We start from the raw sequence: 24,299 nt of genomic DNA on the forward strand, positions 1-24,299 counted from the left end.
AGTAACCCGGGCATGCTGTTTATGGAGTGGGCCTGCCTTTTGACATTAGTGGTCCCAGAGACCCCTGAGAGAACTACCCCAGAGCTTTCCCTTCTCAGACTAAGCTTTTGCCTCATCAGTGGTAGCTATCAGGACAAAGTTTTCACCTTAAATCTAGCATGTGATGTAAATTCTATTGGATTATGTTGACTTACTCTTTTTTCTTTTTTGAGATGGAGTCTCGCTGTCACTCAGGCTGGAGTGCAGTGGCATGATCTTGGCTCACTGCAACCTCTCTGCCTCTCACATTCAAGCAATTCTCCTGCTTCAGCCTCCCGGATAGCTGTGATTACAGGCATTCGCCACCACACTGGCTAATTTTTGTATTTTTAGTAGAGACGGGGTTTCACCATGTTGGCCAGGCTGGTCTTGAACTCCTTGCCTCAAGTAATCCTCCTGCCTCGGCCCGGCAAAGTACTGGGATTACAGGTGTTAGCCACCATGCCTGGCCTATGTTGACTTATTCTTATGGTTACCATTGACTTAACTGTTGTTTTGATGAAAATCTTAAAAACATTATTTTAGATAATTCTTTCTTTAAAAATAATTGTTTAAGATAATTATTTGATTTAATAATTGATTAGTATTAATTTAAGAATTTAATTTTTTAAAAAGTTGGTTATGAAACAGTATAAACCTATACAAAAGTCTAATGAGCCTTATGTGCCCATCACTCTGATTCCACTTATGAAGATTTTGCCACATTTGTTTTATCTGTTTTTTTTTTTTTTTTTTTGGTGAAATAGTTTAAGGTAAATCCCAGATGTCATGCCATTATCACCCCTATGCATTTAGAATGTGTTTCCGAAAACTATGTGCTTCTTCTTACATAACCACAGTGGTATTTCATGCCTTACAAAATTAATGAGCATTTTTTGATATTATCTAAATTTTAACCGATTTTTAGAATTCGGAAATATTTTGGATCATCTCAAAAATGTCTTTGTTTTGGATTTGTTGGAATCAGGATGCAGACAACTGGAAACGTTGCATTTGGGTGATACATCGTGTAGGTCTCTGTTCATCTAGTTTCCCTCTCTTTGTTGTCCCCCCATGTCATATTTTGTTGTGGAACTAAGTCAGTTGTCCTGTAGAATGTCCCCGCTTTCTAAATTTGGCTGTTCATGTGCCACTTAACTTGTCCTCCCCCATATTTCCTGTAAAATCTATAGAACAAGTTTGGTTCTATGTGTTTGACTGGATTCAGGTTTCTTTTTTGGCAGGGGGGTTAGAGGGTACACTTCACGTAGGTGGTGCCATATACTTCGTATTACTTTATATCAGGAGGTACATAATTATGTCTTTTTTCTTTCTTATTGATATTAAAGTGGATAATTGTATTTAAGTGGCAAGAGCTTTGATTTTACCATTGCAAAATTCCCTGTCAGTCATTCACATAATATTTTATTCCACTAATGAACTTTGATGGCACACATTATTTAATTAGGGGTTACAAAATGGTCACTTTTTCTAACTCCGTCATTAGTTCTGTATCTATTGGTTAGAATTCCTCTGTTAAAAATTACCCTTCATTAAATAAAAATCTTGTCTGAAAAAAGTTTTTTTTTTTTTTTTTTTTGAGACAGGGTCTTGCTCTGTGGCCCAGGCTGGATTGCGGTGGCATGATCTCAGCTCACTGTGTCCTGCACCTCCTGGGCTCAAGTGATCCTCCCACCTCTGCCTCCCGAGTAGCTGGGACACTACAGGCCTGTGCCACCACAGCCTGCTAATTTTGTATTTTTTTGTAGAGACAGAGTTTCACCATGTAGCCCAAGCTAGTCTTGAACTCCTGGGCTCACACAATCCGCCCGCCTCGGCCTCTCAAAGGCCTGGGATTACAGACGTGAGCCACTGTGCCTGGCTGAAAACATTTTAAATAAGAAATTGTAATTAAAAATGAAGCAAAAGAGAAAGGAAAGATAACTAATCATGGATCATCATGATTTTTTTCTAAAAAGTACTACCAGTCCTAAACATTGACTGTTAACTAACTAGAGATGATCAGCCAGTTTTAGAGCCATGAACCTTGTTTCTCAATTCTTTAGTGTCTCCACACCAGACTTTTGTCAACGCTCTTCAGTTTCTGCATTCATTTTTGTGGGGTCAGAAAAAGTGACTTCGTTGATTCAGGCATAATCCACAGTACTTACTGAACTCGTATTATATGTAGATTATTGTGTAGGGTACTGAGGGAGGGTCTCGTGAATAGAAGTGGGGCAAAAAGAGCTGAGGACAGAAAAGAAAAGAGATAGTCTTTGCTATCAGCTAACTTACAGCCTCATGTAGGAATCATGTAGGAACTCATAAATAGCAACTGTAAACATTTATGGGCATTACATTTATGTGCATTTAATAATAGTAGTAGCGTAACTGAATTTTTCTCTTTTCAATACAGGTGGTGTTAGCCAAGCATGTATATGAGCAGGTTTTACAAACACTGGACAATCTCGTGTACAGTGAAGATCTGAATAAGTATCCAGCCAGTGCTACCTCTTCCCCTTGCCCTGATTCTCCTCTGCCTCCACTCAGTACCTGTGGAGAATCTTCTGTCGAAAGGAAGGAGAATGGATTGTTCAGCCACTCCAGCCTTTCTAACACCTCTCAGAAGTCATTGTCAGTGAAGGAAGTCAAATCCTTTACTCAGATTCAAGCTACCTTTTGTATATCGGAGCTTCAGGTTCAGCTAAGTGGAGATCTGACTTTGGGGGCCCAAGGTCTTGTGAGCTTAAAGTTTCAGGACTTTGAGGTGGAATTCAGTAAAGACCATCCCCAGACTTTATCTATTCAGATTGCCCTGCATTCTTTGCTGATGGAGGACTTACTGGAGAAAAATCCAGATTCTAAATATAAGAACCTGATGGTGTCTCGAGGAGCTCCTAAGCCATCTACTTTAGCACAAAAAGAATACCTTTCTCAGTCTTGCCCCTCAGTGTCCAACGTGGAATATCCCGATATGCCTCGGTCTCTCCCTTCCCACATGGAAGAAGCTCCTAATGTCTTCCAGTTGTATCAAAGACCCACCTCTGCATCCCGGAAAAAGCAAAAGGAAGTCCAAGACAAGGACTATCCCTTGACCCCACCTCCTTCTCCAACAGCGGATGAGCCCAAGATACTTGCTGGAAAGAGTAAATTTGATGATTCCTTAGTCCACATCAACATATTCTTGGTAGATAAGAAACATCCCGAATTCTCTTCCAGTTACAATCGAGTTAACCGGAGCATTGATGTTGATTTTAATTGCTTGGATGTGCTGATCACACTGCAAACCTGGGTGGTGATACTGGACTTTTTTGGAATCGGCTCCACTGCAGACAATCACGCCATGAGGCTGCCTCCTGAGGGCATTCTACACAACGTGAAGTCGGAGCCACACGCCTCCATGGAGTCTGGACTTCAGGATCCAGTGAACACCAAGCTGGATCTCAAGGTATCCTCAGTTCCCTTTGGCTGCCTTAAGCTCTAAAAATGGATTTGCGCTTGTTGATTTAAATGCAAGTATTTTACATTTACTTTGGAAAATAGCTCTTGTTGGCAGGGGAGCTATCTAGTCTTCTAGGTGTTTGTTACAAAAGGTAGACGTTAATATTTTGGGAAAGGTTTTACTGTAAATCCATCTGGAGGCAGGGAAAGTAAGTGATTTAAGAATCTTGCCTTTTCTTTGAGCTCTATAAATCAGAGGAGTTACTTTGCTTCTCTGAACCGTAGTTTCCTCATCTTCCATCGTCTAAGATGACTAAATGAGGTGATGTGTGGAAGACACCTAGCAAAGTGTGTAGTCTGTAATAGCAACTTTAAAGCGTGGCTTTTGTTACTGTCCCCTTTCTCTCAGAACATTATTTGCTTTCATTTGAGAGCAACAGCATAACTGTTAATAACGGTCTCGCCCGGGCACGGTGGCTCACGCCTGTAATCCCAGCACTTTGGGAGGCCGAGGCAGGCAGATCACAAGGTCTGGAGATCGAGACCATCCTGGCTAACAGGGTGAAACTGCGTCTCTACTAAAAAATACAAAAAAATTAGCTGGGTGTGGTGCGGGCGCCTGTAGTCCCAGCTACTTGGGAGGCTGAGGCAGGAGAATGTCATGAACCCGGGCAGCGGAGCTTGCAGTGAGCCGAGATCGCATCCCTGCACTCCAGCCTGGGTGACAGAGCGAGACTCCGTCTCAAAAAAAAAAAAAAAGAATAGTCTCAAAAGTTGGACTGCCTGAGTTTGAGTCCTAGTACTTTCACTGTACCCATGTAGCGATGTGGTCTGGGGCCAACCGCTTAGCCTCTTTTGCCCTTAATTTTTTTATCAATAAACTGAGGATGTTCAGTGGCGCCCCCGTCATAGGGTTGTTGTAAGGCCCTCCACACAGTGTGTGGCACACAGTAAGGATTCAATGAGTGGTAGCCGTTATTATCTTTATATTACATGGATTATCAGACTTATAACTTGTCCTTGATACTCATATTGTAAGTATTAAGGAAAAAAAAAACATAAAAAAGACAGCATTTGAGTTTAAGGCTGTTCTGCTCTGTGTGATGGAACAGCAGGATGTGAAAGCAGTTAACCTGAATAGCCCATTTGAGGGCACATAGGCCTGTTGTCACTAGCACCCGTCCAGAGCCCTGGAACCCTGGCCGTGGCTAGTAACATTTGTGTGCCTCAAGGATGTTCTTCATCCACATGTCTTAGCATGTGTGGACTTGCACTTACTGCTGGGGAGAAGTCAGGGAGGAGAATCACATTTTATCCCGATGCCGTTTTCTTATTTCCTTAGCTGATAGTAAGCCTCATTCCTCTCGAAATGGAAGACATCTCAGGGGAGAGATGGGGAAGGACCAGCTTACGTTTCTTGTTCAGTGTCTGGTAAATGAATGACTTTGCAGTACTTCGAGTCCTCTGGTACCCTGGGTTTAGCAAGGTGGATGGAACCTGGAGAGGTGTTAGCCATTCCTTTGGGCTTTATGTGTCTGTACCTGGAACTGTATTTTTGCAGTGCCTGTGATGATCTGTGTCAGGAACTCTTTGGTGTTGAATATGCAGTGCTCCCAGAGGGCTTTGCCTTGATTGATGTGGCTGGTTCTACAAGAGAACAGGACTGGATAAGTGTCCCTCAACAATGCATTTTTTTAAAATAAGAATTTTTGAAAAACATTTTTATTGTGAAAAAATTCAGATATATCACAGAGAAACAGTATAATGAACCCCCATTTGCCCAGTCCCTGTAATTCATCACATTTACTTTATGCCTTTTTTCTTTGCTGAAGTATTTTATTTATTTATTTACTTATTTATTTATTTTGAGATGGAGTCTCGCTCTGTTGCCCAGGCTGGAGTGGAGAGGCATGATCTTGGCTCACGGCAACCTCTGCCTCTTGGGTTCGAGTGATTCTCCTGCCTCAGTCCTCCAAGTAGCTGGGATTACAGGCGCGCACCACCATGCCCGGCTAATTTTGTAGTTTTAGTAGAGACAGAGTTTTGTCATGTTGGCCAGGCTGCTGTCAAACTCCTGACCTCAAGTGATCTACCTGCCTCAGTCTCCCAAAGTGCTGGGATTACAGGAGTGAGCCACCGCGCTCAGCCTGCCGAAGTATTTTAAAGGAAATTCCAGATATATCATTTCATCGCTACATACTTCAGTATTTATTTCTAAAAAAACCAATGGACATACCACAATGCATTGTCACATCCAACTAACAAGAATTCCTTGGTATTTTCTAATACCAGTCCATAATCAGATTCTCTGATTGTCTCAAAAATGCGCTTTTATTGGTGGATTGTAGAGTAGTGAATGGTTTAAGAAACTTCTTGCCTGTCTATTCTGTTGGTCTCTATAATTCAGTAGAATACTGTGCTTTTGCAAGCCCAAGTTTTCACATTTACAAAATAAGGAGAATTAAATAAAACGATGCATGAGTTTCTCCTCTCTTCTCTCCTCCCCTCCCCTCCCCCCCTCCTCCCCACCCTCCTCCCCTCCCCTCCCCTCCCTCCTCCCCTCCCCTCCCCTCCCCCTCCCCTCCCCCCCCCCTCCCCTCCCCCCTCCCCCCTCCTCCCCTCCCCTCCCCTCCCCCCCCTCCTCCCCTCCCCTCCCCTTCCCCCTCCTCCTCCCCTCCCCTCCCCTCCCCTCCCCCTCCCCTCCCCCTCCCCTCCCCTCCCCTCCCCTCCCCTCCCCTCCCCTCCCCTCCGCTCTCCTCTCCTCTCTTTCTTGTCTCACTCTGTCACCCAGGCTGGAGTGCAATGGCATGATCTTGGCTCACTGCAGCCTCTGCCTCCTGGGTTCGAGCTGTTCTCCTGCCTCAGTCCCCCGAGTAGCTGGGACTACAGGCGTGTGCCACCTCACCTTGCTAATCTTTGTATTTTTAGTGGAGTTGGGGTTTCACCATGTTGACCAGGCTGGTCTCGAACTCCTGGCCTCAAGTGATCGGCCTGCCTTGGCCTCCCAAAGTGCTGGGATTACAGGCATGAGCCACTGTGCCCAGCCTGATTCATGCATTTTTTTGAATCAGGATCTAGGTAAGGTTCCATGTTACATTTGCTGTCATGTCTTTTAAGTCTCTTAGAATTATGGTATACCTGCCCCCTTTCAACCCCACCGCCAATTGACTTGTTACAGAAACTGGGTTAGTACCTTGTAGAGTGTCCCACATTTTAGGTTTATGTGTTTTCTTGTTTGACTGTTTGACTTCTTTTATCCTCTATTTTAACCAGTGGATGTTAGCTCTAGAGACCCCATCAGATTCAGTTCAGCTTGGGGTAAGAACACGCCAGAGGGGCTGCTGAGTGCTTCCTGTTGCATTGAGGCAGGAGGCATACAGCATCTGATCATCATTCGTTAGTGACACTAAGATTCAAGTGAAGAGCTGGTTCAGGTGCTGGTGATGGTTGGATTCCTCCAAACAAAGCATTTTTAGACCCAGCGTACATGTTCTTTCGGTACAATTAAATGACTAGAGGTTTTCATTATTTTTATTTTATTTTTTTGAGAGAGAGTCTTGCCCTATTGTCCAGGCTGGAATGCAGTGGTGTGATCTTGGCCCACTGCAACCTCTGCCTCCTGGGTTCAAGAGATTCTTGTGCCTCTGCCTTCCAAATAGCTGGAATTACAGACGCCTGCCACCATCCCCAGCTAGTTTTTCTATTTTTAGGAGAGACGGGGTTTCACCATGTTGGCCAGGCTGGTCTTGAACTCCTGACCTCAAGTGATCCTCCTGCCTCTGCCCCCCAGAGTGCTGGGATTACAGGTGTGAGCACTGCATCCAGCTGACTAGAGGTTTTTAATTCCCCCGTGATGATCTTGCCTTGCGATTCCTTCTGTGTCTGTGTGAGAAATCATACTGCAAGGGAACTGGAGTTCCCCCCACAAAGTCATTGCTCCAACTATAATAACCCACTGCTTTTTCCCTGTCTTCTTCTATAAATGATTTTCCTTCTTCCTTTCCTTCTATTACATCCTTTTTTTCTTTTCCCATCTTTTTTTCCTCCTGATTATTCATGCACCAGACATTTCCTGAGTGAAGACAAGGGGGTGAAGGCACGGTCCCTGCTGTTAGGAAGTGGTGGGTGTGCATTGAAGATTAAATCTGCTGTCAGTCTTTTCCTCACTCCTTCTCTTCCATCAATGTTTTGTCCCCTGTGATGTTACTCAAAGCAAAAAAGGTTGTTGAGAACTGAGTCAACAAATCCTAGACGTATAAGATGTTTTTAATAGTTGCAATTACAATATTGCATTATGAAATTTATTTGTTACAAAGAATGCTACTCCCAAGACAGAGGATTTTTTCTTCTATTTATAGTTGTCCCTAGGAAAGAAAATCTTTGATTATGGCTTCTAGGAGAAGTCTCAGTTGGTTAATGGTGGGCTTCTATTAAATATTTGTTCAAAGGTAGTAAATAGGATTCTAAATCATATTTATCATTTTGTTTTGAAAAACTTCTTAAAATGAGATTTAATGGATCTGTTTGAGTTACTATGGAATTGTACAATATTAATGATGAATGCCAAAATGAGAAAAATTGTTTTTATAATGTAAAGCATCTCATGAACAGAAAATAGACAAGGCAAACATAGAGAAGGCACCACAGAAACTGAAATTTAGATTGTCCAGTCTCTGCCCTGTCCTCAGGTCGTGGTTTGTCTGGTTTAAGAAAGCTGAAGTGAAATTGGCATCATTAAAAGCATTACCTTCAAATTTCCCATGCCTTTCTGTGTATTCTTTGATTGTTCTTCCATTTTCCTGAAAGATACCTTTTCTCCCCAGTAATATTGGCCTTGCTTTATCTTGTCTGTTCCTAGGTTCATTCACTTTCTCTAGTGCTGAATAAGACCACAAGTGAGCTTGCCAAAGCAAATGTGTCCAAATTAGTAGCACACCTGGAAATGATTGGTAAGTGGTAGGGGGCGGAGGGAAGCAAACTTGCAAAATCTGGTCAACATTTGAACATTGTGATCACAAATTGATTGTCCTCATGCGCTGAGTAAGGTGTGGCAGTGGCTTGATTGTGGTTACTAGTCTGGCCAGGATTCATGTTGGTGGTTTCCCAAATGCTGGCTTATGGATCAGAATCATCTGGATAGCTTGTTAAAAGTGCAGGTGTTGGCACAACCTCTTCCCTGCTCCCGTCTCTCATCTCCTTCTCAAGAATCTGATTGAGTTGGGATGGAGCCCTGGTGTCTGTGTTTTCAACAAACTCTAGGGTGCCCATATAACTTTTTTTTGTTCAAATTGAGATATTTTTGAGAGTTAAAGGGGACATCATTAATATAATTACACCTGGAAAACAGGCATACAACAGGGCTGTCTCTGGGAAACCAGAGGATATGACTGCATCTAGAGTCATAAATTGGGGGGAGCTACCAGTAGAGGTGATGGTATTATGCAGGAGATACTGTAGCAAAGCTGGCATTCTTTATTCTGTGTTTTTGAGACAAGGTCTCGCTTGGTCGCTCAGGCTGGAGTGCAGTGGTGCAATCTTGGCTTGCTGCAGACTCTGCCTCCTGGATTCAAGCGATTCGCATGCCTCAGCCTTCCAAATAGCTGGAATTACAGGTGCATGCCACCATGACCGGCTAATTTTTGTATTTTTGGTAGAGACGGCGTTTCACCATGTTGGCCAGGCTGGTTTCGAACTCCTGGCCTCAAGTGATTTTCCTGCCTCTGCCTCCCAAAGTGCTGGGATTACAGGTGTGAGCCACAGCACCTGGCCAGCATTCTCTCTAATGGGACTTTATAGGTTAAAATTCTTAGTCGAATACAAGTGATCAACTACATCAGGTCCTAAATAGGATTTTTAAAAAATAATATTTTAACTTATTTTTTTAAACTATAGAGACAGGGTTTCACCATGTTGGCCAGACTGGTTTCAAACTACTGGGCTCAAGCCATCCATCCACTTTGGCCTCCCAGAGTGCTGGGATTACAGGCGTGAGCCGCTGTGCCCAGCCTAAATAGTGGAGATTTATAAAGTGTGAAGTAAAACATTTTTCCTTCCCTAATTATTGAAGATTACAAAGCTCACATGTTGATGCTGTAGTATAAACAAGAATGTCTTTTGGGGAGGGAATGAACTGAGGCTGAAGTTTCATGCCTTGTACAATTATTTTAGAAAAGCCTCTTAGAGGAGATTGGCTTTTTTTTTTTTTTTTTTTTTTTTTAACAGCGTATTCCTGTTAATGGCCTTTAAGATTGGTAAAAGCTTGGGTATTTTTGTTAGAAGACATTAGGTATCTAAAATAAGTATGTGGCTGGGCATGGTGGCTCACGCCTGTAATCTCAGCGCTTTGGGAGGCTGAGGTGGGAGGATTGTCTGAGGTCAGGAGTTTGAGACAAGCCTGGGCAACATAGTGAGACCTCATCTCTACAAAAAATAGTGAAAATTAACCGGTTGTGGTGGCCAGTGCCTGTAGTCCCAGCTACTCAGGAGTCTGAAGTGGTTGGATTGCTTGAGTCTGGAAGGTCAAGGCTGCAGGGAGCCACGATTGTGCCACTGCACTATAGCCTGGGTGACAGACTGAGACCCTGTCTCAAAAAAAAAAAAAAAAAAAACTGTGTCTTTGATTCATTGGGAGCTGAACTAGCATGCCAAATATACCTTAGTAATTGTTTTATAACGATAATTATGATAATAAATTTTGTTTTACAGAGACAACAGTTCAGAATATTCCTTTTTAGTATCCATACAGTGTTAATAATGACTCATTATATGTTCACATTCTAATTGTACATGTTTCAGTCACCTCTTCTTTCTTCTTTTCACCTTCCAGAAACTTCACTTATATACAGAGTAGTTTCAAATCTGTGTCTTCGGTATCTGTCTATCTCATTAATTTTGGTCTTTCATTAAATCACAGTGAAACACACTTAATGTTGCTTGAATACCTGACGTGTTTCTGACACTTCCTCCTTTATTCTTTTATCCAGAGTATAATTAATAGAGCTAATGATGTTTAATTCTAGTTAGGGGTCTCATCTCAGAAAGCCTCAAGTTTCTGTCTGTATTTATAAAGGTTTTATCTTTTAAATGTGTAATGTTACCATATTATTTCAGTCCCCTTTGGACTTCTGCATTGAGACTTTTTTTCTTCTCTTTTTGCATTGAAACTTTGTTTTAAATATTGTAAAAAATATTTTTCTGGGTATATTGGAATATGAAAATTTGCTTTTGATGTTTGATTACAAAGTGAAAAATCTGAGGCATGTGTATAACAGCTTTTGTTCCAGACATATTTAAGTTGTGTGACAAAAAAGATACATAGTAACGTGTTCTAACTTTATCATCCTTAGAGGGAGACCTGGCCTTACAGGGCAGCATTGGGAGTCTGTCTCTAAGTGACCTCACATCCCATGGAGAGTTCTACAGAGAACGGTTCACTACCAGTGGTGAAGAAGCACTCATCTTCCAGACTTTTAAGTAAAAATCTCGATCTTTTTCTGACTTAATATTTTATCATAATACTTAGTGTTTCAGATTCTTGTTGGCTAGACAATGAAGAAAACTTTTAAAGAATTTTACCTTCTTAGAGGTGAAATTGAAAAGTTATGGTTATGAGGAGTCCTTCCTGACTTTAAATTTCATTAAAATGGATCTGTGTTGAAGTGGGCTACTTAAAACTTCGTAAACAGATGGGGTATGAGTTAGGTGCGGTGGGTCACACCGTAATCTAAGCTCTTTGGGAGGCCAAGGCAGATGGATTGCTTGAAGCCAGGAGTTTGAGACCACCCTGGGCAACATAGGGAGACGCTGTCTCTACAGAAGAAGAAAACCATCTGGGTGTGGTGGTATGCAACTGTAGTTCTAGCTATTTGAGAGGCTGAGGTGGGAGGATTCTTTGATCCCAAGAGTTGGAGGCTGTAGTGAGCCATGATTGTGCTACTGCACTCCAGCCCGGATGACGGAGGGAGGCCTTGTCTCAACACACACACACACACACACACACACACACACACACCCCCACACACACCCCCCAGATAGGGTTTGATTGAATAATTCTGATTCCTGATAGCCCTTGGCTCTCAGGCCGGTTTTCCATGAACTTGCTGTGTGTCCTGAGACAAGTCACGTAGTCTTCATGCATCAGTTTTTCTATCTATAAAGGGGACTGGATCATTAGAACATTTCTGAGCTTCCATGTAGCTCTAAAAGTTGTGGAATGATTTCAGCCTCAGAAGGTTGTTGATGATAGGAGTTCATTATGCATTTTTGTTTATAAACATGATCTATATTGAATTGTTTCTATGTTAGATTTTAGAAAGGAATCTTTAGGCCTGTCTGGTTATTAAATAATTATTTTCTCAGGGCCGGGCATGGTGGCTCACGCCTGTAATCCCAGCACTTTGGGAGGCTGAGGCGGGCAGATCACCTGAGGTCAGGAGTTCGAGACCAGCCTGGCCAACATGGTGAAACCCTGTCTCTACCAAAAATATAAAAATTAGCTGGGTGTGGTGGCGGGTACCTGTAATCCCAGCTAGTCAGGAGGCTGAGGCAGGAGAATAGCTTGAACCTGGGGGGTGGAGGTTGCACCACTGCACTTCAGCCTGGGTGACAAGAGCGAAACTGCATCTCACAAAAAAAAAAAAAAAGAATTCTTTTCTCAGAAAATAGGGAGTTTAAAATGGTGGTTTTCAACCTTTTTTTTCTTTCTCTTTTTTTTTTAATCTAAGAGGTATTAGAAAATATAGATGTTCAGGTCTGCCTCTGTATATTCTGATTTAATTGGTCTAGGGCCATGCTTAGTCTCTTTTTTTTTTTGAGATGAAGTCTCTCTCTGTCACCCGGAGTGGAGTGCAGTAGTGTGATCTCACCTCGGTGCAGCCTCTGCCTCCCAGGCTCAAGTGATTCTCCCACCTCAGCCTTCCGTGTAGCTGTGACCACAGGCGTGCGCCACCACACCCAGCTAATTTTTTGTATTTTTGTTAGAGATGGGGTTTCACCATGTTGCCCAGGCTGGTCTCAAACTCCTGAACTCAGGTGATCTACCTGCCTCGGCCTCCAAAGTGTTGGGATTACAGGCGTGAGCCACCGTGCCTGGCCAGTCTTTTTTTTTTTTTAAATAACATGCTGATGTTCAACCAAGGTTGAGAAGAACTGTTTCAAGAAGATGTCTGAGGGCTTTTCATTTTTAGGGGGTTTATATTATACCCTGCTGAGAATGGATTTGTTTGTATTATGTACCTCGGTGTCATGACTCTAAAATAAATCAGATAATTAATGGAAAATTCTTAATTTTCCACCTAGCCCAAAATAAGTACTCAGCCATGTTGGTTGACTGTGTCCTATTTAATAATGTTTTTATGGCACCATGCTGCATTAAATTCAGAACAATTTGAGAAGTCTGCTAATTTATCTTTGACTATAGATTCCAGAACTCTTTGACTTACATTCAGCTGAAGTAGAAGGATGTCTTTCTGCCTCCAGAAGACAGTTTTTCCAAGAAACATTGAATCCGATGCCTAATTTTCTTTACCTATTAATTCATGGCCTTATTTTTATTGTTTTTCACGCTTGTCTCCTCGCAATCTTTGCCAGGAACATGGTGAGCAGGCATACTTACTTTCAGGGCAGGGAAAAGGGGCAGGGAGAAAGGTCAGAACCTCAGGTGGCCTCTGAGTGACCTCAGTGCTAGAGCTGTCCACCTGTTTCTACTCCTGGCTATCACACCTTTATCCCGTCATGGAAGCTTACAAAGGGAGTAATTATTAGAGTTTGCTTTGTAAAGCCTAATTTTGGATTTCCATTTAATAATTAAAGCTGTTTTTAGGGAAGCCCCTCAACCAACCTGAGTTTTCTTGAAATACTAATTTGTGTCTTGCTGTTATCTGAGTCACACTTTTATCCTAATTCTTAGGTATGGGCGGCCTGACCCTCTGCTCCGGAGAGAACACGACATTCGCGTGAGCCTCCGGATGGCCTCTGTGCAGTACGTGCATACTCAGCGTTTCCAGGCGGAGGTGGTGGCCTTCATTCAGCATTTCACTCAGCTGCAAGATGTCTTAGGGCGCCAGCGAGCTGCTATTGAGGGGCAGACGGTAGGTAGCCTGGGCCCTCTAAGCTGCTTTTCCAGTTTGACTGATCAGTAGAACTTTTAGGCCTCTAGAGATAAATCTGGAAGAGTAAAGGTAATTTATCCTTGCTAATATGTTCTCCATGTAGATTAGCTGCAGAAATCTTTGCGTAATTGGAGAGCTTTATTCCTTATTTATTGTATCTCACTTAAATTACCTCCAAAGTTTAGCTTTCACTTTCTGAAAGAAAAAAGATAAGGGAGATTTACAAAGAACACTACGACTTCTGGTCCCTTTTAGGACTTCAGTGGGGATGTTTCTCTTGGAAAGTGGTAGGTTTTTTCTAAATACAATAGATCAGAAGTTCCAAACTGAGTTCGTGGCACCTGTGGGGTCCTGGTAGTTTATTCATGGCACATCCTAGGCCAAAGGAAGCACCTAATGGTATTCCCATTTACAAAGTAAGTAAGTCTAAACAACGTGACAAGTACAACGTCCTAACAGCTTAATAGGTGTTTGAAAAAATAGTAACACATAAATGGAAAGAATAATATTTGATTTCATTCTTAAATAACCACAATGACTGGTAGGAGGTATGTGCCTCTTGGGTACTGCATAACTTCTCAAACTTGGAATCAGGTTGGACATTACAACCCTTACTTCCTGTCCACATTTATCTTCTTATGGTACTTGCTTTTTATCACAGCAACCGCTGAAGACCCAGCTTCGCAAAGGTGAGACCTTACTGAAAGGAGTATAGAATGATCTATTATTGAATGCTAGCTACCACAAGCTACTAGTTAGTGCAGTGTCTGGCAGATGTTGTTTTTCCTTCAAAAATTTAAAATGTCCTGGCAGCCGGGCGTGGTGGCTCATACCTGTAATCCTAGCACTTTGGGAGGCCGAGGCGGGCAGATCACGAGGTCCAGAGATCGAGACCATCCTGGCCAACATGGCGAAACCCCGTCTCTACTAAAATACAAAAATTAGCTGGGCGTGGTGGCGCCTGCCTGTAGTCCCAGCTACTTGAGAGCCTGAGGCAGGAGAATCCCTTGAACCTGGAAGGCGGATGTTGGAGTGAGCCGAGATGGCGCCACTGCACTCCAGTCTGGTGACAGAGCAAGACTCCATCTCAAAAAAAAAAGTCCTGGCAGCTCCAAGCCTTCACCACCCTGTGGTGTCTCAGTGCAGTTTGGGAACCACAGAAAATAACAATGTACTTTTGTAAAAACATGTTATTTCTCCTTTTTTAAAAAAACTTTATGGCCGGGCGTGGTGGCTCACACCTGTAATCCCAGCACTTTGGGGGTCGAGACGGGCAAATCACTTGAACTCAGGAGTTTGAGACCAGCCTGGGCAACATGGTGGAACTCTGTACAAAAAAATACAGAAATTAGCCAGGCGTGGTGAGGCATATGCCTTAGTCCTAGGTACTTGGGAGGCTGAGGTGGGAGGATGGCTTGAGCCCAGGAGGTGGAGGCTGCAGTGAGCTGAGATCATGCCACCTGCACTCCAGCCTGGGTGACAGAGCCAGACCATGACTCAAAAAAAATAAAAATAAAAATAGGCAAAATATTATAATTTAATAAATAGATACTGTCTTTATAGTGGCAGCATTTTTAAACATTACATTTTAATTTAAATAAAAAATGTTTGACTGTGTTAGATATTGATTTGGTACAGTAGCAAAGTGAAAAAGGGCGTTTGGGGAAAAGTCCCCTCAGTTACTTTTCTCCAACCATCTAGTTTCTCTCCCTGGAAGCAACAAGTACTGTCAGTTTCCTGTGGATCTTCCAGAGAATGCATTTTTAAAATTAGAAAAGCAGCATAATCAAATGATAGAAAATCTGGAAAAAAGAATCATGCTAGTATCTCTGCACTATAGCATATTTTAATTTGTTTGTTTGTTTTTTTTTTTAATACATTTTTCTATGAATTTACTCATGGAATATATACTCTTTTTTTCTTTCTTTAAAAACTAAAAAAAAATTTGAGTGTTTTATACCTATAAAAGATTATCTGTAGCATGTCTATATGTTACAGAGTATAATAATAAGATGAACATCTGTGAACCTGCCTCTAAACTGAAAATTAGAACATCAGGAAGATAGCTGCCTGCATATGCTGTGTTCCTTCCCTATTCTGTTCCCCTGTTCCCCTGTCAACTCCTCAGGTAACCACTCTGATGATTTTTGGGTCTATAAGATCCTTTAAAATTAAAAAGACAAAATTCCTAAACCGTATATTTTGCTTTGCTTGTGATCTCTATAAGAATGGCATTAAACCGTATTTAATGTTCCATGACTTGCTTTTTCCCCCACTTAGTGTGTTGGTAAGATTCATTCATAGTTACCTACAATAGCATTTATTTTCACCATTGCATTTCATTCTGTGTATAAACGATTTATCCATTTTCCTTTGGAACATTTGGGTTGTTTACAGTGTTTAGCTCTTGTGTACAGTGAGTCCTGATGCACATACTTGAGACTTTCTCTGATTTCTGAGATACCTGGCAGTGGAATTACTGAGCCATAGGGTGTGCACACATTTATCTTCACTAGATAAAGCCAGATCGTTTTCCAAAACAGCTGTCTCAATGATAGTCTCCCATCAGCAGTGTATAATAATTTCTTTTAATTCATATCTTTGCCAACACTCTTATTGTCCAACTTTTTATTTGATGTAAAATGATACTACATTTATGGTCTGCATGTGCTTTTATAAAATAATTTAGATTCAGAAATAGCATACAGAATATCAAGTATGTCAAACACACTGATTTAATACATGCACTTTTAGAATCCAGCTATTTTTCCTAGCTTTTTTAAGAGTCTTTTTCCATCTTGCTTTGCATTTTTCATAGATATTCTGTATAGCAACTATATAATCTATTAGTTTAACCATTTTCCTATTTTTAACATTTAAATTGCTTTCTGCTTTTCATTCTTATGACTAATGCTTCTGTGAATCTCTTTACAGAAGTGAAGTTTTTTTTCACTTTTTGAATTATGTTTATAGTATTGATTCCTATAAATGGTACTGTTTTATCAAAGTTATGAACATTTTTGTGACTCTCAATACAACTCTGCTAAATATTTTCTGTTAGAATTGTTATGTGCATTTAAAACAGTTATTTTTACATGTGTGGTTGAAACAGTAGTAAGTCTTATGGTGCTGAATCATTTGGGTTGGGAAATGAGATACTTGTACGTTACTGAGTAATTGGGTTTAACTTCCTGGGTTAAGCAGAGTTGAACAATAAGTCTCAAGTTTTGCTTTATGAAATTATATAAGACAAGTAGGAGGTTAAAGGAATGTCTTTCTATTTTGAACATTGTTCAATATGTAGGCTTTGAAAAAAAGCTTATCTTCTCAAGAATCTTTAATTCTAGCTGTTTGAATTAGGTTTATATGAGCTAAGATCTACTTTTATTTGCTGATAAGAGGCTATTTTGTTTGAAATTTAAATTTCTTTCACCTTGTATTGGTGACACGTGTTTTTGACATGTAGTTGACTTTTTATTCCTACATTTTCTGAGGTCTGTAAATAATGATTCAGTGGGACTTTGCATTTCTTTTTATTCTTAATGTTTGAAGTGATAAGAGTATCAGTTGTACGAGATAATTTGGCCAAATATAAATGATTTCCCGTATGTTTTACCCCGGAAGTATGATGCAGTTTTCCTATGGCTTCCACTTTACATATAACCTCTTATATTTGTTACACTTCTTCATTCACCTAGCAACTGGTATTGTAAAGTAATACTGCACCCTTAGAAATCTTGGGACAAATATCTTGAGTGTAGGTTTTGCTACCATAAGCTATATGACCAACAGGGAGTTATTTTTCTTACTATTCTTCCCTTGATTCAGTTATAGTAGGAATATGGAGGTAGCAGAAATAAGTAGCCTGTACTTTTGGCAATAACTATTTATATTAATGATGCTTTGGAGTTTTCAAAGTGCTTTCCTCACATTATCTCATTTGATCCTTACAACAACCCTGTTTGTTCATTTCTTCTGTAATTTAGGAATGAATGTGTCATGCAGCTTGCCAGATGCTAGGAACAGAGTGGAAAACAAGAAAGACAAGGTCATTGCCTTGATGGAGTTTATATTTCAGTGGGAGGATATAATCAAAGAAAAAAAGATAATTAGTTATGATAATACCTAATGAGGCAGTGGTCAGCAGATGTGTTCCTTTCATTTTTTTTTTTTTTTTTTTGAGACGGAGTCTCGCTCTGTCGCCCAGGCTGGAGTGCAGTGGCCGGATCTCAGCTCACTGCAAGCTCCGCCTCCTGGGTTTACGCCATTCTCCTGCCTCAGCCTCCCGAGTAGCTGGGACTACAGGCGCCCACCACCTCGCCCGGCTAGTTTTTTGTATTTTTTTTTTTTTAGTAGAGACGGGGTTTCACTGTGTTAGCCAGGATGGTCTCGATCTCCTGACCTCGTGATCCGCCCGTCTCGGCCTCCCAAAGTGCTGGGATTACAGGCTTGAGCCACCGAGCCCAGCTTTTCCTTTCATTTTATAACTGAGGAAACATTGTTAACTCTTAGCCCTGGTTGTCTGGTTCATGATTCAGAGTTTTTTCCATTAACGTATAACCGAATGCATGTTAAAGATGTAAGCGCTAGTCAGGATGCCTGTATATACAAAAATACGTAGCTGTGTGTAGAGGAAAAAAAGACTGAAAAGATATGGTGTTGATGTGGTAATAATAGCTGTTACATTTTCACCTCAGTTTTTGGATGTATTGTCTCATTTAATCCCTACACCTCTTTGAGGTAGGGCTTAGGCTTATTATTATTCCCATTTTATAGATAAGGAAACTGAGGTACAGAGACTTTAACGACTTAACCAAGATAACCAAGCTAACAAGTGGCTAGGGGTTTATTAGTTTTATCTTTTAAAATAACTAACTTATTCAGGCCTATATTATGTCTGAGGCATACTCTCAGCCAATAGACCACCTGTTCTTCTAAAGAATGTGTATTCTGGGCTGGGCACGCTCACACCTGTAATCCCAGCACTTTGGGAGGCCGAGGTGGATGGATCACATGAGGCCAGGAGTTTGAGACCAGCCTGGCCAACCTGGTGAAACCCCGTCTCTCCTAAAAATACAAAAAACAGCGGGGCGTTGTGGCGCGTGCCTGTAATCCCAGCTACTTGAGAGGCTGAGGCATGAGAATCTCACTTGAGTCCGGGAGGTGGAGGTTGCAGTGAGCTGAAATTGTGCCACTGCACTCCAGCCTGGGCAACACAGCAAGACTCTGTCTAAAAAAAAAATATATATATATATACACACACACACACACACACACACATATATATATACACACAGACACACACATATATACACATATATATATGTTCTGTGGTTTTTGGGTGCAGTCATAGTCTATAAAATGTTTAATTGATTTTTCTCTAATTGTCGGTTTCCTATATCATTGACTTATGCTTTTTATTTTCTTCCTTCTACTTCAGGTTTAATTTGCTTTTGTTTTTCCAGCTGCTTAAAGTGGAAGCTTTCAATTTCTGATTTTTAAGTCTTTATTGCTTTCTAAAGTAATGGTGTACATTTTTCTCTAAGCATTGTTTTAAGTGTATGCCACAAATTTTAATGTATTATGTCTTTCTTATTTTAGTGAAAATATTTTTCTATTTCCCTTGTGATTTCTTCTGACCTAGGGGTTATTTAGATGTGTGTAGTTTATTTTCCAAATATTTGGGGATTTTCCATTATCTTGTTACTGATTTCTAATTTAACTCCATGGTGGTCAGAGAATGTGCTCTGTATAATTTTAATTATTTTATAAACTCATGAAACTTTTGGGAATCTGAGGTTATTTGGTGGTGAAATTAGGGAATTAATTATCCTCTGAGCCAATTTTCCTTCCTCTTTCAGGTGAGAGATCAAGCTCAGCGCTGTTCACGGGTTCTCCTGGATATTGAAGCTGGTGCTCCCGTTCTTCTGATCCCAGAAAGTTCCAGATCAAATAATCTGATTGTAGCAAATTTGGGGAAGTTGAAAGTCAAAAATAAGTTTCTGTTTGCTGGTTTTCCTGGCACATTTTCCCTACAAGATAAGGTGAGCATCAATATCCATTTCCTTTTCTGTTCAGCTAGTATTTGATCACTAATGGAAAAATTTGTATGCTGCTGTAAGATGATCCGTAATTGCTATTACTTTTGTAGGGTATGTGGCTTGAAGAATTTTTTTTTGGACATTTTATTGACGTTTCCATTAACCTTATGAATTGAGGTAGTGTAAATTGTAACTCTTAGTAACTGTAGGTAGTAAGCTGTTTTAGCAAACAAACCAGTGGAATCAACCTTCCATCTTTTTATAATGCTTTCTTTATATAAAAGCATTCCTTCTATAATATGAATGTTTTAGACTCTGTGGCTTTTTTCACAGGACGTGATTGGCCTATGGTTTACTTGAAGCCATTTAAAAATGTCTTAATAATAACATACAGTATATTGCTTTTCAGTTTTAAGTTACTGTGGCACCTTTTTTTTCCAACTTTTATTTTAGATACAGGGGGTATATGTGCAGGTTTGTTAGATGGGTATATTGCACCCAGATAGTGAGCATAGTACCCAATAGGTAGTTTTCTGACCCATTCCCACCACCCCCCAACCCTGCTCTAATTGATGTTAAACAAGTAAATGTGTTTTCCTGAGTTTTGTGAGCTCTCTTAGCAAATTATAGAACCTCAGGAGGGTATCTGTTGTTCTCATATTTATGTCCATCCATGAATACTCAAATGTTTAGCTCCCACTTACAAGTGAGAACATGAACATGGGGCATTTTCTTTTTTTTTTTTCTTTTTTTCTTTTTGAGACAGAGTCTCACTCTGTTGCCAAGGCTGGAGTGCAGTGGCACCATGTCAGCTCACTGTGACCTCCGTCTCCTGGGTTTAAGCAATTCTCCTGCTTTAGCCTCCTGAGTAGCTGAGACTACAGGTGCCCACTACCACACCCACTGAGTTTTTATGTTTTTAGTAGAGACGGGGTTCCACCATGTTTGCCAGGCAGGTCTCAAACTCCTGACCTCAGGTTATCCACCTGCCTCGGCTTCCCAAAGTGCTGGGATTACAGGCGTGAGCCACCGTTCCTGGCCGCATTTGCTCTTCTGTTCTACATTAATTTGCTTAGGATTATGGCTTCCAGCTCCATCCATGTTGCTGCAAAGGACATGATTTCATTCTTTTTTATGGCTGTGACTTGCCCATTTCTCGGAACAGTGTTTGGAGGTAATTAGGATGAGGACTGTTGTTATTTGTGTTTTACGTTAGGGGAAACTAGGATTCTTTGAGAATAAACAATAAAAATGGAAACCCCTAGTAATTCACAGACCCTTAAAGCTGAGAGGACCTTTTAGATGGTCTGATTAGTCCCCTTTCATCCATTTTTGCATTTGAGGAGACTGAGTGACATTTCTGGAACCAGAGATGAGGCCTTGTCATTCCTGGTGTGTGTTTTCATCATTCCTTGCTGGTTTCCACAGCAGCTCTTCAGTCTATTTGCTTATTCCTTGCAAACTCACTTTACTGTGTCAGGAAAGCACTTACTAAAATTCCCAGCTACTTATGCCTATTTTTAGTATAATAGCTAATAACATAGGGAGAGAGATGGCCTTTGAGATGTATGTAAGATTTGATTGTAAGATTTTAAAACTGCCAAAAATAGGAATACATAGCTGCTATTTGCTGAATGCTTATTACATATCAGCCAGTGCTGTGCTCTTTACATAAAAGGAAACAGCTCCTAATGCTTCTGACACCAAATGAGTTGGATTTTCCCCCATACTAACCATTTTCCAACTGTGAAGATACCAACTGGTCTATAATTTAATTATGACACTAACCACTTGGAGTTAGGGTAAGACCCCACAGGTCCCTAAAGACTGCTCCCCACTCAGACACCAATCACAAGTCCAGGTCTCCTGTACGTCTGACGGACTAGCTATACACTTGGGGTTCCCACAGTGCCTCCTGAGGTTCAGTAATTTGCTGTAGTGGCTCATAGAACTCGGGAACACATTTACTGGTTTAGTATGAAGGCTGTAATAAAGGATACAGCCAGATGAAGAGGTGCGTAGGGCGAGATCTCGTAGCTTCCCGAACACAGGAGCTTCTGTGCCATGGAATTGGGGTGCTCCATCTCCTGGACTGTGGATGTATTCACCAACCTGATAGCTCTCTGGACCCTATTGTTTAGGCTTTTAATGGCGTCCCCATTACATGGGTATAATTAAATAAATCATTGGCCAATTTTGAGTAGGCTCAATCTCTAGCCCCGCTGCTGTCTCTGGAGGTCTGGGCACTAAAACTGAAAGTTCCATCCCTCTAATCACGTTGCCCGTACTTCCAGCAACCGCCATTCTAAAGCTATTTAGGGGCTTTTAGCCACCAGTTATCTCATTAACATACACAAGGACATTTTATCACTCTGGAGACTCCAAGGGTCTTAGAAGCTCTTGTGTCAGGGACTAAGACCAAATACAGTCATGGTCCCTTAGCTACAGGGAGCTACTTGGGAGAATGGTGCATCCTTAGGTGATTTCCTTGCTGTGTGATCATTGTAGTGTCCTTACACAAACCGAAATGGCTTAGCATACTGCACACCTAGGCTCTATGGTGTAGCCTGTTGCTCCTGGACTACAAACCTGTACAGCACAGTACTGTGCTGAATACTGTAGGTAGTTGTAACACCATCGTAAGCATTTGTGTATCTGAACATATCTAAATATAGAAAAGATAAAAAACTACTGCATTATAATCTTATGAGACCATCATAGTATATGTGGTCTGTAGTTGACTGAAATGGCATTATGCAGTGCATAGCTGTGTTTGTGGTAAATGTTTACTTTGAGGCCATACTAAAATTTTTAGGAGGAAATCAGTTCTAGCCAGAATGTGTGACCAAGTTTACCAGGATCATTTTTGTTTCTCTGTCCTTCCTAAAAAGGTAATGGACTGAATTTCCTTATCAGATATATCTATATATGGGTTTACCAGCACACCCTGAAGTTAGCCTTGGCAGGAGAATTGCCAAAATACTTAAGAAATTTTTGCAAAAGGGTTCCTATTTTTTAAGCCAGATAATAGCACAGAGTTTGTAGTGTTTTAATGAAAAAAATTTCCCTGTATTTGTTTTTGAGGATTTGATTTTAAGTGGCAGTGCATACAAGGATCGCTTTTTCTTCAAGGTATAATGTGCTTTTTTTGCAACCTGACTATTCTGAAAAACCTTATGGGATTCAGCAGTCAATTCACATTCACATGCTTAAAAAAGAAAATGAAAACTAACCCTTTAAAATATCTCACTACTTGAGAAAGCCTGCTTATTAACTTATTTATTTATTTATTTATTTATTTTAGTGTTTGAATTACTTTCCTACTGTGTAAAGAAGTTGTTCTTAAGGCCCATTAAGAAGAATTTCTTTTTTTTTTTTAGCCCTCACTAGTACTTTCTTGGTGATCTTATTTTATATCCTTAAATCTTGGAAAAACTGTCTTACTAGGTACCAGTGATTGTTCTGTAGAATTCCATAAGGGTTGTTTGGAGTGTGTCGTTTGTTCAAGTATTTGTAACCAGATAAACACATCTGTGAAGTTTACCTCCCCATGTATACAGTTAAATATAATTGATTACAGTCTATATGAAGTGAATAATTACCTTCTTCACCATCCATCATTTTGTATTGGCATTTGCCCTTGAATACATTTGCATGTGTGAGGTTTGTCTAATATGCATTCCAGTGGTTAAAGAACAGGAAATAATCCTGAAATCAAAGCTTGGAGAGGGGTTGTTTGCCCTTGAGTTCCATGACTCCTGTGTGTTTGGAATTGTTTTACATAAATCCATGTCTTAATGAGTACAAGATTGAGTTTTTTTGCATATGCTTTTATTTCATTTTTCTCAACCATAGCTTATGCTTAAACCACAATTTCTAAGTCAAAGTCTTTCAAAAGCTTTGGGTTAATCTTCTCAAACCACTGATTTATTTAAACCAACTACAGAGAGGATGTAGAGATGAATCAAATGAAAGGGCAACAAACACTTTACAGAGTTTAAATAAACTAAGTGAGAGGGAAAGGTTTTAATGTTGAAATACTTGAATAATGACATTTACCTAGTAATCTGCCTTGCAAAAAAAAAAAAAAAAAAAAAAAAATTGCAGAAAGCAAGAACTAGTTTCTTTTACTTGTAATTACTACTTGAGAGAACTGTGAAAGGGAGCAGTATTTTTGTATTCTTTTCCAAAGCTGAGAGGAGTCAACATAAAAGGCAGCCCTAGAGGGAGAGCCATCCTTCCTCTCCTCTCAGATGCATTTGAGAATGGCATGATGGGAACCATGATGCTATGGGAGCCACGCAGACATGTAGCTCTGAGGCCTCCATGAAGAAGCCCTGGGAAGCTTAAGTCAATTATTGAATTGTTCTGGTGAAATAGATTTTCCTCTGTTAGCAATTAACTGAACGAAGGTACTAAGTGTGTAAGAAGAGTAGTATTTTCAATAGAATTACTGAATCTATTTTCTTCTCTGTTAGCCTTCTTAATTTGTATGCCCTTGAGCAGAAACATCATAGGAATGGCTGACCTCTTTTGTTTTCCATTTTGTCATTTCCAGTTACTTAGATGGGAAATGTAAACCCATGAGGGGGGACGTCTAGAAAGTACAAACACATTGGAGCCATGTTGTCATTAGATGTCTTTTCTTAGAACAATATGCCCCTCCCCAACAGCAAAGCAACAAGCTATC

At 40.6% G+C, this 24,299-nt stretch overlaps 1 protein-coding gene across 6 annotated transcripts in view; it reads left to right on the forward strand.

The window, feature by feature from the left end:
- Window positions 1-24,299, forward strand: part of VPS13D (vacuolar protein sorting 13 homolog D) — a 282,995-nt gene that overhangs the window by 51,115 nt on the left and 207,581 nt on the right. For all 6 annotated transcript variants that reach the window (XM_050787581.1, XM_050787591.1, XM_050787600.1 and 3 more), the window contains 5 exons: window positions 2,435-3,466; window positions 8,318-8,408; window positions 10,806-10,932; window positions 13,367-13,547; window positions 19,430-19,612. In XM_050787581.1, the coding sequence (XP_050643538.1) occupies window positions 2,435-3,466; window positions 8,318-8,408; window positions 10,806-10,932; window positions 13,367-13,547; window positions 19,430-19,612 (1,614 nt within the window). The remainder of the gene's footprint in view (window positions 1-2,434; window positions 3,467-8,317; window positions 8,409-10,805; window positions 10,933-13,366; window positions 13,548-19,429; window positions 19,613-24,299) is intronic.

The sequence above is a fragment of the Macaca thibetana genome, chromosome 1 (assembly GCF_024542745.1).
Source record: "Macaca thibetana thibetana isolate TM-01 chromosome 1, ASM2454274v1, whole genome shotgun sequence".
Lineage (NCBI taxonomy): Eukaryota > Metazoa > Chordata > Mammalia > Primates > Cercopithecidae > Macaca > Macaca thibetana.